The 14262-nt window shown below is 36.7% G+C and overlaps 1 protein-coding gene across 1 annotated transcript; it reads left to right on the forward strand.

The window, feature by feature from the left end:
- The first annotated feature begins 1096 nt into the window (after positions 1–1096).
- Positions 1097–14059, forward strand: LOC121419645. The gene is made up of 9 exons (XM_041614103.1): positions 1097–1100; positions 1825–2111; positions 2897–3323; positions 3921–4220; positions 5874–5999; positions 6342–6602; positions 10808–10915; positions 11541–11665; positions 12585–14059. The coding sequence occupies exons 1-9, from the start codon at positions 1097–1099 to the stop codon at positions 12909–12911; spliced, it is 1965 nt and encodes a 654-aa protein (XP_041470037.1). The 3' UTR covers positions 12912–14059.
- The last annotated feature ends 203 nt before the right edge of the window (positions 14060–14262 follow it).

The raw sequence follows: 14262 nt of genomic DNA on the forward strand, positions 1-14262 counted from the left end.
TGGTAATAAAGTTTAATAAATCCTTTTTGAAGAGATTTCTGATTGATAAAATGTATATGTGCACTTTATTCTTTCCGCGAGAGTGCGTAGCGAGCAAGTGGTTCGGGAGAAAAATAAATCTGAAGTTGTTAAACTCGCTTGTCGGTCAATATGGCGCTAATTACTGTAAAAAGCAATCGATGTTGCGTGCGCGAATTGCAAGCTCAAACTTTTGAACATTTCATGTCATAAGAATGGGCCACAACTGCACACAACTGTTTTTATAAAATTGCCCCGTCCTATTTACTCGATTTAGTTTCATATTACCAGCCATCCTGAAATCTTAGATCAACCTCAAAAACATTATTTGTTGTTCCCTCTGTCTTTACAAAGTCATATGGTGAGCGTGTTTTTACTCATGCCTCTGCTGTCCTCTGGAATGCTTTACCGAATTCAATGAGATATCAAAGTGATTTATGTATATTCAGGAGATCCCTCAAGACATATCTTTTCAATGCATAAAAAACTAACTTTGAACTAATGGTCCAATCTAAATATCTTGATTACTTTATTCTTATATACCTTTTACTATTTCTTCTTTAAGCGCATAGGGACATGCTATGCTATGTGTGATGCGCTATACAAGAATTGAGCATTATTATTATTAAGAAATTAAAAATTAGGTAACGAGCAGTTTTATAGTCATGAAAAAGATGTGTCAACTGAAAATATTAACGCGAGCGCGAAGCTCGAGCTGCAATTTTGAATAACTGACCAGAAAATGAACCTATTACCCCGGGGAGGGGCCGGCAGTCAAATATATCGCTGTACACACGCGTGACCAAAAAATAACCCCGTTTTCATGTTTTAATGGGTTTTTTTTTTCAGTTTTGGACGCGTTCCACGCGTGCACTCGTTAAAGAAATAAAAATACCGTTTTTTTTTTTAAAGGGTGGGTTTGAAAGATTGGTCAGTGGTGAATCGCGGGGTCAAACGTATTAAGGGTATTTTTCCAAAGCTTTTTTAAGACTAGCCAAACGTGCTTAGGGCATGTTCCCCAACCCTATAGCTTTTCCCACGGGGACATATTCTGGCGACAACTTGTTTAGGGGCCAAAATGTGTAAATAAAGCCCGCGAAACACTTGTTTAGGAGGTTATTTTGCCCACAGAGAAATCCTGCAGGAAGTTTCTGGAAATAATTTGATCACGCAAGTCTACAGCAATTCATTTGACTGCCGCCCCCCCCCCCTGGGTCTTAGACTGCATTTAGTATCTCATGCCATGAATAGGATGTATATATCCGCGATCGATAAATGGGAGCGCGAAGCGCAAGATGAAAATTTGTGATGTTCCAACCTGAAATCTGGACATTATAAGCATAATTGTAACCAGAAACAGAACGAGTACCTAACTAAACAGTAATTGATGCGAGCGCGAGCCGAAAATTTTGTGATCGTGTAACCTAGGATATTTTATGTTTTACTTCAGAAAAGAATTTCATTTGAAAAAGGCTACATTTCAGTTTTAAAAAGGGCACCCCCTCCCCTGAATTCTGGTAGGTGTAGCAAAATGTACTGTAGAAATATAAGTAAACTGACCTACATTTTGCAGTGAAATTATTTTTGCTTGTCAAATTTCTCTAGACCCAACTTTGTTATTTTTAATTTTGTAGTGAACCCCCCTTTTTATTTTTTATTTTTTTGCTTGTCAGATTTACATCAGCAACCCCTGTAAAAAATCGGTCCCAGTGCCCTGTGTTTGTGTCATATTAAACGGCAATGTGTGTTGCTAAAGACATACAGTTCTGAGTCGTCGTTCTTTTTGTTTGCCATTCAAATCGTCAGATCTCTCTCATGGAATCGAAGTCCACACCGACGACGTCGTCAAGGCTGAATTCGGAGCGTCGATCACCATTCCGTGTTCCTACACACCACGATCGTCCAGAAGTAACTTTGGCCAAGTGTTGTGGAGAAGGGGTATAAACACTATCATATATGTGCACCGTTCTGACCCGGACCAGGATTCAACGAAAGTGAGTGATAGGTATAGCCTCTCCGTGGACTTCGTGTCGAGTGGAAATTTAACCATAAACGACGTGGTCATCGATGACGAGGGAACATACACCTGTGCGGTTAGTGTTGTTGATTCTCTCGAGAAATCGTCAAGCTCTTCTCTAGAAGTGACTGCAGGTGACTAGTATTTTAATATCAAGGGGTGGGGCTAGATCAAGGGTATTCATTTTGTATACATAACTCTTTGATGGAAAACACGTTGGCGCGTTTTGAAGAAGTCAAAACAATTGCAGCAACAAAATTATTTGGGATTTAGGAATATATTTTTAATACGGAGCGTTGTGGCCCAGTGGATTAGTCTTCTGACTTTGAAATAGAGGGTCGTGGGTTCGAATCCCAGCCATGGCGTAATTTCACTCAGCAAGAAATCTATCCACATTGTGCTGCACTCAACCCAGGTGAGGTGAATGAGTACCAGGCAGGATTGATTCCTTGAATGCATGAGCGCTGAAAGGCAGCTCGAGCTAAAGCCGGGGTAATAATGATAACATCGCGCCTCGGAATAGAATATATTTTTAGATAGATGGCCCTATATAAATCCCTATTATTATTATCAATATTGTTATAGTAAAGGTATATTCCTGGAGTTTTTTCATTCGCAGTTATATAGGGTCACTCCACCCCCCTACATTAAACCCATTTTGGGGGTGAAAATGTTACCTTATCTTAATATGGACCGCCCAGGAGAAAGGGTAATGGAGGAGCATCAGCTTTGTCAGTATTTACGTACAAAAATATTTAAAAATAAGGCATGTTCATCCCCTTTTCAAATTTGTTCCATCGCCCATAAAAACAAATAATCACGTTTCTTCGATTTTTTTTTATTCGTTCTAGAAGTTAAAAGTCGAATTTGTCCCCGGCTGACACCTTTCTATTTAATCAATATTTCCTTTATTTCGTACATCCCTCTCTCTCTGTTCAACCTTTTACAGCTCCACGAGAGCTTCTCCTCCGAGGCCAAGCAGCAAACAATCCCGTCGTCATCCACCAGAACGCCGTGACGCTCAAACCCGGTGTCGACGTCGAGTTCGAATGCCAGGCCGTCAGATCCAGACCGGCTGTGACAATCAAATGGTACTACGCCGGTGCTCTCGTTGAGCCTTTGTCGAGCCCGTCACCGAGTTCGGACGACGTTGGATTCCAGAACACGACGTCGTCATTCGCCATCGCTCGTCCTAGTCGGACGGATCACGGCGAATCATTGGTATGTCAGGCCGTGATGATGGATGGGAGAGTAGTTCGCATTACAAGTATTATCATTAACGTTGAAGGTAAGAGTCCTCAAAAGACATACGTATAAAGAAGGGATAAAGGGCAGTTGCCCTCAGTCTAGCCTATACATCCCTCCCAAAAAAAAATAATGATAATAATTTTCAAATCGTCATCATATCGCGATTTTTGCACGAAAAACATATGAAGTGTGCGAAAATCCTTTTAAATCCTTTTAAAATCCTTGATTATAATAAGGAATTGAAAGTGTTGATCGCGTCGTTCCAACGCTTATTTAAGTTATATCTCATATTCTCGCCCCTTCCAAAATGGTCGGCATATTGATGGAGGAAACTTTTGAATTCTGAAACTACATGTATTTACGAATATTCTAAGCAATGTAACTTGAATGGTTTTTACTGCGTTGAACACGGCGGGATAGGGGGTATGGCAATGACAGGAGAATTGCGAGGTATTGGGATGGGATCTTATTATAAAAAAAAATAGAAAAAAAGTAGACATTTAGGGAACTGAACTCGCTGTCATTAGGAATTTTATACCCTAAAATAAACCAATTAAGTAATTGATGAACTAGATGGGAGAGGTTGCTTGTTTGTTTCGGGGTTTTCCTATTTATTTGCTGGACAATTTTTTTTCAGAACCTCCCGATCAGCCAATTGACATCCATGGACTTGCTTACACTCTGACGTCATCGACACGTTATAAACCGTATTGTATCGCTGGCAGCAGCTTCCCCTCCTCCGAGATCACGTGGTCTCTCGATGAGGAAAACGTGACCGACGACGCCGAGGTGACGACCACGAATATGGCGTCGGGATACGTGAGGGTCATCAGCGAGTTGAGTTACGTAACCAAAAGAGAGGATTATGGGAAGATATTGCGATGCAAAGTTAGTCACGTGGCACTGAGGGAGGATGTCGTTGCAGAGAAAGCTATCTGTGAGTAATGACTTTATTTCAATTATATTGTTATGATTATGATCGATGGCGAGGATGACGGTGAAAATGAGAAGTGGTGGTATTGATGGTGGGTGATGGTCTTTGTAGAAGAGATGGTGTCTAAAGTATAATGGGCATGATGGTGGTGATGATGATGATGGTGATGATGACGACGACGATTATGGGATTGATGATGACGGTGAATGTGATGATAATGATGATGATGATGCTTCACGGGTCGTGTGGTCCAGTGGTTTGAGCATTGGACTCATAATCGCAAGGTTGTGAGTTCGAATCCCAACTCTGCCATTGTCTCCACTTTGATTTAAAGGCCCAAGAGTGATATCTGTCGTCTATTATGTCAGCCACTATGGCTGATATAAAATGTTTCCAAGGTAATTGGTTATATACCAGCTTGGCGTTTACCAACAAAAAATGCTGTCCTGCCGAGTTCCTACGGGAGTTACCACAACAGAATGCTGATAATGCTGATGATGCTGCTGCTGCTGTCGATGATGATGATGAGATGATGATGATGGTATGATGATGATGACGACGACGATTATGGGGATGATGATGACGGTGAATGTGATGATGATGGTGGCGGTGGTGGTGGGATGATAATGATGATGATTGTGATGATGATGACGGTGATTGTGATGATGATGATGATGATGATGGTGAATGTGATGATGATGATGGTGGTGGGATGATTATGATGATGTCGCTGCTACTTATGATGATGATGGTGGTGATGAAATCGGTAATGATGATACTTATAGAAATTATGATGGCAATGGTGACGATGATAATTACTATGGTGATGGTGAACATCGATGGTGACATTGGTGACGATAGCTCTGGTGTCGTTGGTGCGCATTGTATTGAGGACCACACCCGTTATTTTACACCGGTGTTAAATTGACAGTGTCAGTTTAACACCTATAGCTGTCATTACAACACCTTTGGTTGTTACATTTACCCTCTGGGGTGTTATGTTCAATCTCTAAAGTGTAATTTTAGCACCTCAGGGTGTGGTCCTCCATCAACACCAATTGGTGTCAGTTTTAACACCACAGTTATTACAGAGTGGCGATGACGACGATTGATACTTTATCATGCTGCCTAAAAGAATGTTTAGATTCTGAACAGTCGGTTCAGTTTATCTCTATTTTGAAACCTGAAGAATTGTAATGATGTACATTGGTATACGGAGTTTTAAATGGGAGGAGTGGCGACCCCCCTTGAAAAGACCCTTACGCGGTGCAAGGGTCTTTGCACCCAAACTTCTTGACATGCTTGAGGAGTTTTAGGTATTGGTATTTGTTGCTGAGTACTCTTACTGAACATGCCGAACATATGTAAGATTGCGTAGTAGGAGGTATGCACACATGCAGGGTCCCAATGAATCGGCACCCCCCGCACTCCTGCAAAAACACCGTTTTTCTGACCTACAGGTACAAGTTCATGGCTTTTATTGACTCTTCCTCTGATGTTTGTAATTTAATCATATCATAATGCTTTACTTATCATTTGTTTTACATGCTCACTAGATGAATTAATGATTGAATATTTTTTGCGACACTTGGTGTTTTTTTTCAAATAAATACCACGGCAGCACTGCAACAAGATATTTGTGTTGTTTCTTTTCAGGTTTGATTGACACTGAAATGAATTTGTCATCAGTGGAGGGGGATCTTTCCGGCTCTCTCTTTCTTGAAGTAAGTGGCATACCACATTCGGCCTCGTGTTCTCTCAGTGCATGTGACATTGCACAAGGTAAGTCGAATCCCTGGCGTATAGATGGGGGGGGGGGTAGGGCACTAAATCCCCTCCCCCAAAAAAGTTAATATTAAGAATCGGGTGATTCAATGGCCAATGCATATTACTAAAAAGGGAGAGATTCTATTGTCATGTATCAAAAAATATACCATAATTTTGTACAATTAAGCGTATATTTAAGTTTACGGCATGCAAACTTTGTACAGAAAAGTAAACAATCCACTGTAATCATCTAGGGTATTTCTTTATATTAGGATGTTCTTTCTTAGTCATACTCATGAATAACATTCGGGCATTTTTTTTAAGTTTCTTCTGCATGTGTTATTATATAATATATAGATAACAGCACCACGAGGGACGAATGCATTGAAAGATATCTCGGTGACACGTACAGCGACTTCGCCGACCACGTGCATGAATTCACTGATCTCGTAGCTTCGACCACCTACGACGTATCGCTTCGTTGCGTTCATAGGTTGTGCGGTGAGAGCACGACCGAGACACGAGCTACCGTCCCGAGTACTCCGGATCGCGGCGGCAAAAATATTGACTCCGAAAATATGAACTCCGTATTCAATGCTGAGCCGAAGTCGTCAACTGGTGAGCTCTTGCTTTATACATTTTTCTTCATATTAATTAATTTTACTTGCCCGTTTGCTTGTTTATTAATGCATTATTTTTTTTTCTTACTTTTTTGGTATGCTTACTTGTTGCTTTTGTTTACTTATCGTTTCTCTCTCTCTCTCCACCTCTATCTCTTTCTTTAATTTTTCCTTTCTTTTTTTCTTTCTTTCCTTTGTTTGTTTGTTTGTTTCTTTCTTTCTTTCTTCTTACTTTGTTATACTTACTTACTTTTTTTCTTCCTTCCTTGTTTTTCTTGTTTTTCTTTTTTTTCTTAATCTAATTTTTTTTTTTCATTTATAGTTTTCTTCACTTATGATGTTGCTTGATTTCTTCAATGCTTTACTTTTTTGGGGGGGGGGTCTTTTTATCTTATCTTAATTTTCTTTCCTTTTCTCGTTTTATTATTATATTATTTTGTTTATTATTTCGTTACTCATGATTTTATTGATGTGCGGTGGTTGCTTTGTTGTCTTTGTGGTATTTGAGTGTATGTTTGAATGCACTGCAAAAACACCGGTGTTAATTTAACACCTGACTGGTATCTACACTGTTAGAAAAAATAAAAGAAGTTCCTGCAGCAGAGTCTCGAGAACACCTGTAATCTTACCGAATTGCGTAATAATCATTCTGTAAATTCATAAAACAAGAATTTTTCTGCAATTTAACAGAACAGGTCTGTTTAAAAAGGGGAAAAGGGTGTTTTATTCAAGGAAATTTGTAAGATTCCATACATCAAATACCAATTTCCTGTAAGATTACGCAATTCGGTAAGATTACAGGTGTTCTCGAGACTCTGCTGCAGGAACTTCTTCTATTTTTTCTAACAGTGTATATCGGTCCACACCAGAGAGATGTTGAAACAACACCGGTTTGGGCGTTAGGCTAACACCAGATTCACTCTAAGGTTTACCCAATATTGGGTAAAATAGGAACATTCATTTTGGTTGGGTATATATATAAAAGGATGTATTTTGTAATATTTTGTAGATTTTACGCAATGCTGCGTTGAAATATATAGATTCGCGCTCACATTATTAATGAAAGAGGATACCAATCACCCATCCTTTTCCTGATTTACAAGACATAAATAGAGTGTCACATTTTATTTTTTGGTTTGAAATCTCAGTTGTGTTTCCGCTCTCGCTTTGCGCTCGCATGAATTGTATAGTTATATACCTATCCTTTTCGTGATTAGAAAGGTGTTTAGAATGTCCCGTTTTTAGATCTGAAATTTCAATTTTGTTTCCGCTCGTACTACTCATCGTTATTTTAAATTTTACTTTTCATTGCATTGGATTTATCGCTATCAAACAGAAAATCGTCCACACGTCATATTCCTTTAGAAAAAGTACAGATATGGAAGTCGGTAAGGCACTGAAGGAGAATCCAACCCAAATAAAAGTTATTTTTAGAGGGGGAAATGAGACAGGTAGATGGGTGAAATATTGAACAACATCGCCCAGACAATGAGAAATTTATTAATTTAAAGTTCAAGTCCACCCCAGAAAAGTGTTGATTTGAATCGATAGAGAAAAATCAAACAAACATAACGCTGCAAAGTTCATCGAAATCGGATGTAAAATAAGAAAGTTATGACATTTTTAAGTTTAGCTTATTTTTCACAAAATAGTTAAATGTACAACTCAGTGATATGCAACTGAGAGAGTCGATGATGTCCATCACTCACTATTTCTTTTGTTTTTTTATAGTTTAATAATACAATTTTTCAATTTTTACAGACTTGACAAGACCAACTTAACTTAACCATAAACTGTTAAAACAATGGTAATTCCATATGTTCAGGGAGAAATGAAATTTGTTTCACTTGACAAGGAGGAGAAAATTAGAATATTACATATATTTCATATAATAAAATACCAAAGAAATAGTGAGTGGGTGCGTCATCAGTCTGCCAATTTGCATACCGACCGGGATGTGCATACAACTGTTTTGTGAAATCATGGACCTAGGTCCATGGTGAAATTAAGCTAAACTTTAAAATGTTATAACATTCTTATTTTACATTCGATCTTGATGAAATTTTCGGTGTTTTGCTTGCTGGATTTTTCTTCTTTTTTCAAATCAACTTTTTGTTGGGTTGCACTTGTCCTTTAAAAAAACTTGAAAAACTTGGTAATCAGTATACCTTCGGGAACCTAGGAATCTCAATATTAAATCATCGTTAAATTTGTTATTGCGCGTCCGATTTTTTTTTTTTTTTGGGGGGGGGGGGCTTTCACCATTCTGTTTAACTTATTTGTCTCCTTTCCCACAAAACCTTTCACACGGTCTATTTGGAAGACAAAGGTTTTGAACAATAGCGCTACTTTTCCCTGCTCTATACCGGCATGACCGGGTACTCGTCGAAAAGTACTTAAGGCGTGAATCATCGAAGTGTCGTTGTCTTGTTTTTCATAACATATATCCTTTAATAGCTGATTATATTCACGTCATAAACTTTCGGTTGTTAATGGTTATTGTGATAATAAGGCATACTGGTATCGTGGTGTGTCATGGTTTATAGTTGATTGGACTTATTTTGCGACAATATGACAATCATGGGATCGCGTGTGATTATTCATAAGTATTATGATTATTTTTCAATTCAATTCAATTGATTTCCACTTTTAAAAGCAACAATGAACACAAATCAATACAATGTTAAATACATATTAGTATATTGGGGGGTCATAAAAAGTACAAATGATGGCTTATTAAAAATGACCCTTTACAGTACAATTAAACAAAGATAAAATAACACAAATTACAACAATGTATAAAATAAAGGAGGGAAAGAACAAAGAAAGTATCAAGTACACAGGGTCAGTGTAATTTTGTTCAAGAAATTATCCTATAAAACGATTTTTTTTATAATAGAGGACCACACCCTGGGGTGATAAAATCACACCATAGAGATTAAACATAACACCAAAGAGTGTAAATGTAACAACAAAAGGTGTTGTGATAACACCTATAGGTGTAAAACTAACACCGCCAATTTAACACCGGTGTAAAATAACTGGTGTGGTCCTCTATGTACATCGGTTAACACCACAGATGTGTGTTTGTCTTCAATGCTTTCTTATTACATACTAATTGGCAAGTTGGCTACTATACAGTGCACATAAAAAAGTTTACACTTGTAAATAATCCTATAAGATAATAATATGTAATATCCTGAAGAATTTTCACATTAATACAATGGTCTCAAATGACGATAACTGTTGAAAAATCTTTCTGCTTGAGTGAGCACCACTTTGGTATGGAAAGTTCGTGAAAAATAATTTGCGAATTAGAAATAGTTATATGGTTAAAGTAAACGTTTATCATGAAGAGCACATGAACTTATAAGAAGAATGATTTGAAGATATATTTTACCCTTTTAACTTGTTTCCTTGCCCAAATTGAACGCCAATACGCCCCCCCCCCCCTACACACTGAGGCCATCCTGATGATAACTGATTTACACAGAGCAGTGATTCACATAAAATGGCATTGGCTTGATTTTTTTTTCTGTTAATCAATATCATGCTTGGGGAAAAGTGTGGAGAAATAAGTATTAAAATGAAATATGAAATGAAAAACCCACTTTAAATGATAAAAATGCTGGAAATGTCTCAAATAAACCGTTTGTTTACATTCAGAAAATTATGTCCTCAGATCCAGTCGGAACACAAAGGGTAATGGTTAATTTTGGTGGCAAAGTTGTTACAGAATCTTCAAATGCATCTGTTTTATTTCATTTGGCTGAAAATGTTTTAAAAAATACAAGAAATATACTGAACGGTCAGTTTGTCTTCGCCTTTTTTCCTCGACACAGCGTGAAAAAATCAGCATTTCTGCGCAAAAACGATTTCTGCGAACTTTACAAAAGTGGACAGTGTTCACTCAAGTTTAACATTCTGTCAAAATTGTTACTCTCATTTCATATATGAGACACAAACCAAGGAATATATGTGAAAATTGATCCCCATTGTGTCTTTTTCAATTCCCAGGAGTTTTTTCAAAGTATAACGTTTTATTGATACGCAATGCTTACACAGAAAATAGGCATACAGAAAAAAAAACAGAAGAAAATGTGATTAAAGAATACATGATCACAATTTCTTCTTTTGTGTGTTGTTTTTGCAAGGGGTTTCATGTTTTTGTTCTAAAAGCGTTATCGTTCGTAATTTTTGCAGAGAACGTGTGGCTTCGTGACCTCATTTTCGTCATCATCGCCGTGATCGTTGTCAGTGCTTTTGTCATCGTAGTCACCGTCTCTATCGTTCTCAGGGCTGTCGTGAAAAGTATGATGAACGGAACCCCTTTTTCCATTTTTAAATTTTTGTCCAAATTTCCTGTTTTGGTAATATACTTTCTAAAATAGATGCATAATGAACTGAGCATCCAATTATAACCAAGATTTCCATGGCAGCTCCAAAATGACAGTCGTATGTTTTATGAAATGGGCTCAGCACTTTAAAGGTCAAGTTCACCCCAGAAATTCCTTGATTTGAATCAATATAGAAAAATCAAATAAGCATAATGCTGAAAATTTCATCAAAATCGGATGTAAAATAAAAAAGTTATGACATCTTAAAGTTTCACAAACAGTTTTCACAAAACAGTTTTATGCACAACTCAGTGACATGCAAATTGAGTTGATGATGTCCATCACTCACTATTTCTTTTGTTTCTTTGTTATAAGAATAATTATTAATCACGTTTTGTCTTAATAGCTTGATGTTTCGACTTTGCCATTGTACTAATCTTTTTGTGAATTTGCTTCCTCAATATAAATGCATTATAAGTATTTTGCGATTTTCTCTTTTTTCCGGAAGAGAAAAATACTAGCTGTAAATTTTATGTCGAGAACCATAATCAATTAATACGTTTAGTGATCATTCAAGTACACATTTTTCTACTAATCAGGAACAATTCGAGCAGCTGGTGGCCAAGACAGCAATCACGTGACACCTAACCGAGTAGGTGATACCACTACTTCTTTCTCACGTTCCTCATCTTTATCATCTGCCTTGCGATATAATCTCTACACGGTAAATTAAACTCTATATCACGTTTTCTGATGATGGATGGAAGTCTCAATGTAAGGAAATTCTTTCACTTTTCTTTTTTATTCTTCTTTTACTCCAACTTCTCCCTCACCTTCTTCTACTACATCTTCTAATTCTTCTTCTAATTCTTCTCTTCCTCTTCTTCTTTCTCTTCTTCTTCTTTTCCTTCTTCTTTTTCTTCTTCTTCTTCTTCATCTTTTTCTTCTTCTTCTTCTTTTCCTTCTTCTTTTCCTTCTTCTTTTCCTTCTTTTTTCTTCTTCTTTTTCTTCTCCTTTTTTTCCTTCTTTTTCTTCTTCTTTACATATTCATCATCGTCAACCATGCAAGAAAACTTGTTGCACCCCGATTATTTTTAGCATTTATTCTTATTTCTTATTTAATCATAATATTGTTGACTATATATTATGATAGAATAGAAAAAATAGCATGCAAATACTCATCTCAATATACATTTAATGACATTTATAGAGTTTAAAACAGCAATTTTAATCAACTGAAATACAAATCAGATTTGTAAAAAAATGCATTTTTGTTACAATCATGATCACGATGATATATATTGCATATTATTAATCTTGAATCGACACCATCATTCTACCTCACTAATTGCATCACTCAGTGTAATCCCTCAACCATATGCATTGATGCACCAAAAAAATCCAATATAATTTTCCCTCAAATCTTTCACTGATAGCAAAATTCGTTTAGAAATTGTGTATTTGCTATAATGAAATTAGTATGAGACGCGCCAAAAGTTTGGTCAGCAAAATCAAATCAATGTACGAATTTATTATTTATTATGTGTGAATATTATACGTATTCCATGATCTGGTTCAAACCATGTAAAATCATAAACATCATGCTTATTTTTAACGACCGTGAAATGTTCCCGTTTTCACAGATCGAAGAGGGGAACGAAGTCGATCCTAAGATCTATCAGGAAATCAAAGAATTTCGGTCCAGTCTCGTCAACCCCTCCGATATCATCGTGTCCATCAAGCCGAGTGAGGAAGAACGGAAGAGCCTTCGCGAGTCGATGCGGTCGTCCATGCGTCATCCACGACCGCCACCTCTACCACCGCTCACCAACCGCGTTCCGGTTGATACCGCGGTCGTATCCGATTCGACCGATACAGAGTCGGATAAGGAGGATTATGTACCTATGTCTCCCGACACGTATAGCATTGATTCCGAGTATATGGTTATGAGCAGCATTGATACCAACTAATATCAGGGGTTTTAAAGGCAGTAATTATCATGAAAATACAATGACAGTCATTTGCTAAAAAATCTATCAAGAATTTATAAGGCCTATGTAGTCTCCAGTATCAGATGTTTTAGATGCATTTCAGAAAATGCAATATCAAACATGGTACAACTTTAAGACGACTGCTTTATTAATTTAAAAACAATAAACTTGAAAGCGCACTAAAGGGTTTGTATTCTAAGACTACAATCATCATGATTGTGATCTAAATGTGTCATTCTGGTTAAGAAATTTACGGCAATTTGAGTCATTTAGTGCTGGTATTGATACTATTCAGTATGTAAGATGACTATATTTTGTATTTTGAATTTGAATACGTAGACATATATTTAAGAAGCATATAATGGCACATCGCAGTGATATATATTTTATACACCTATCACGGGAACATATAGGCCTGTATACGTTAGAAAGTACAAGGTAACTTCGAAGTAAAAGCCTGGATCACATTTTCTTAATGAACTTGTGTACGTACATGATTTTTTTGCATTGTATTTTTATCTATACATGCTATAGGAGCATCCCGCCACAAGCCTCGGCTTTTAGGATATTATATATATACGCCTTCTTCTTCATACCAAGCATGTACATATTTATATTTGTCATATTAACAATTTGACTTTTGTATGGATTAGTATTACGAAAAGTGTTTTGAAATGGAAGAAAATATTTGAATTGAACTGAATTGAATTCCTTGATTCATTCTGTAATTAAAAAAAATGAAAGATTCTACATATTTTCTGAACTTTTCGATCAAGTGAATTTGAAACTTTTCATTATTGTACGTAAATATATAACACGTCTTAAGTGCAGGGTAATTGTTGTTCATTACGTTCAATGAAGACTGATAAGTAAATAGGCTCTGATCTTAAGGAAGGGGTTGAAATAATCGGTGAAAATTTCAAATGTTATTTGAGTGGAAGCCAATTAGGGATTCATTAAGACTACAGCATATTCGAAATAGAGATTTATATTTTGAGAAAGAAAGACTGTTTGCTGAGATTTTTTTCAAACGGGTGCTTTTTAGCTTTTTAAACTTTGGTTTTATAGGCATATTGCACAGTTTAGTGCTTGAATCATTTAAAGGAAACCAAAACCAAAGAGAAGTAATCTTAAAATGAGAGGAACAATTTTAAAAAGTTTCATCAAAATCGGTTATGAAATAAGCAAGTTATGGGAGTTTGAAAACTCTTGTTGTACTTTCTATAGGCATCCTCAAATTGGCAAACGTGCTTCAAAATGGCTGATTTTGTGGACAACTCTCCATTTGTTTTGCACACAAATTTTCAGATTTTCCTCATTATCTTTCAAA

The sequence above is a fragment of the Lytechinus variegatus genome, chromosome 8 (assembly GCF_018143015.1).
Source record: "Lytechinus variegatus isolate NC3 chromosome 8, Lvar_3.0, whole genome shotgun sequence".
Lineage (NCBI taxonomy): Eukaryota > Metazoa > Echinodermata > Echinoidea > Temnopleuroida > Toxopneustidae > Lytechinus > Lytechinus variegatus.

Coding starts and splice junctions, on each gene's coding strand:
- LOC121419645 (XM_041614103.1), top strand. Junction 6,000..6,341: donor TGCATGTGACATTGCACAAG/GTAAGTCGAATC, acceptor TATAATATATAG/ATAACAGCACCACGAGGGAC. Junction 11,666..12,584: donor TGCGATATAATCTCTACACG/GTAAATTAAACT, acceptor CCGTTTTCACAG/ATCGAAGAGGGGAACGAAGT.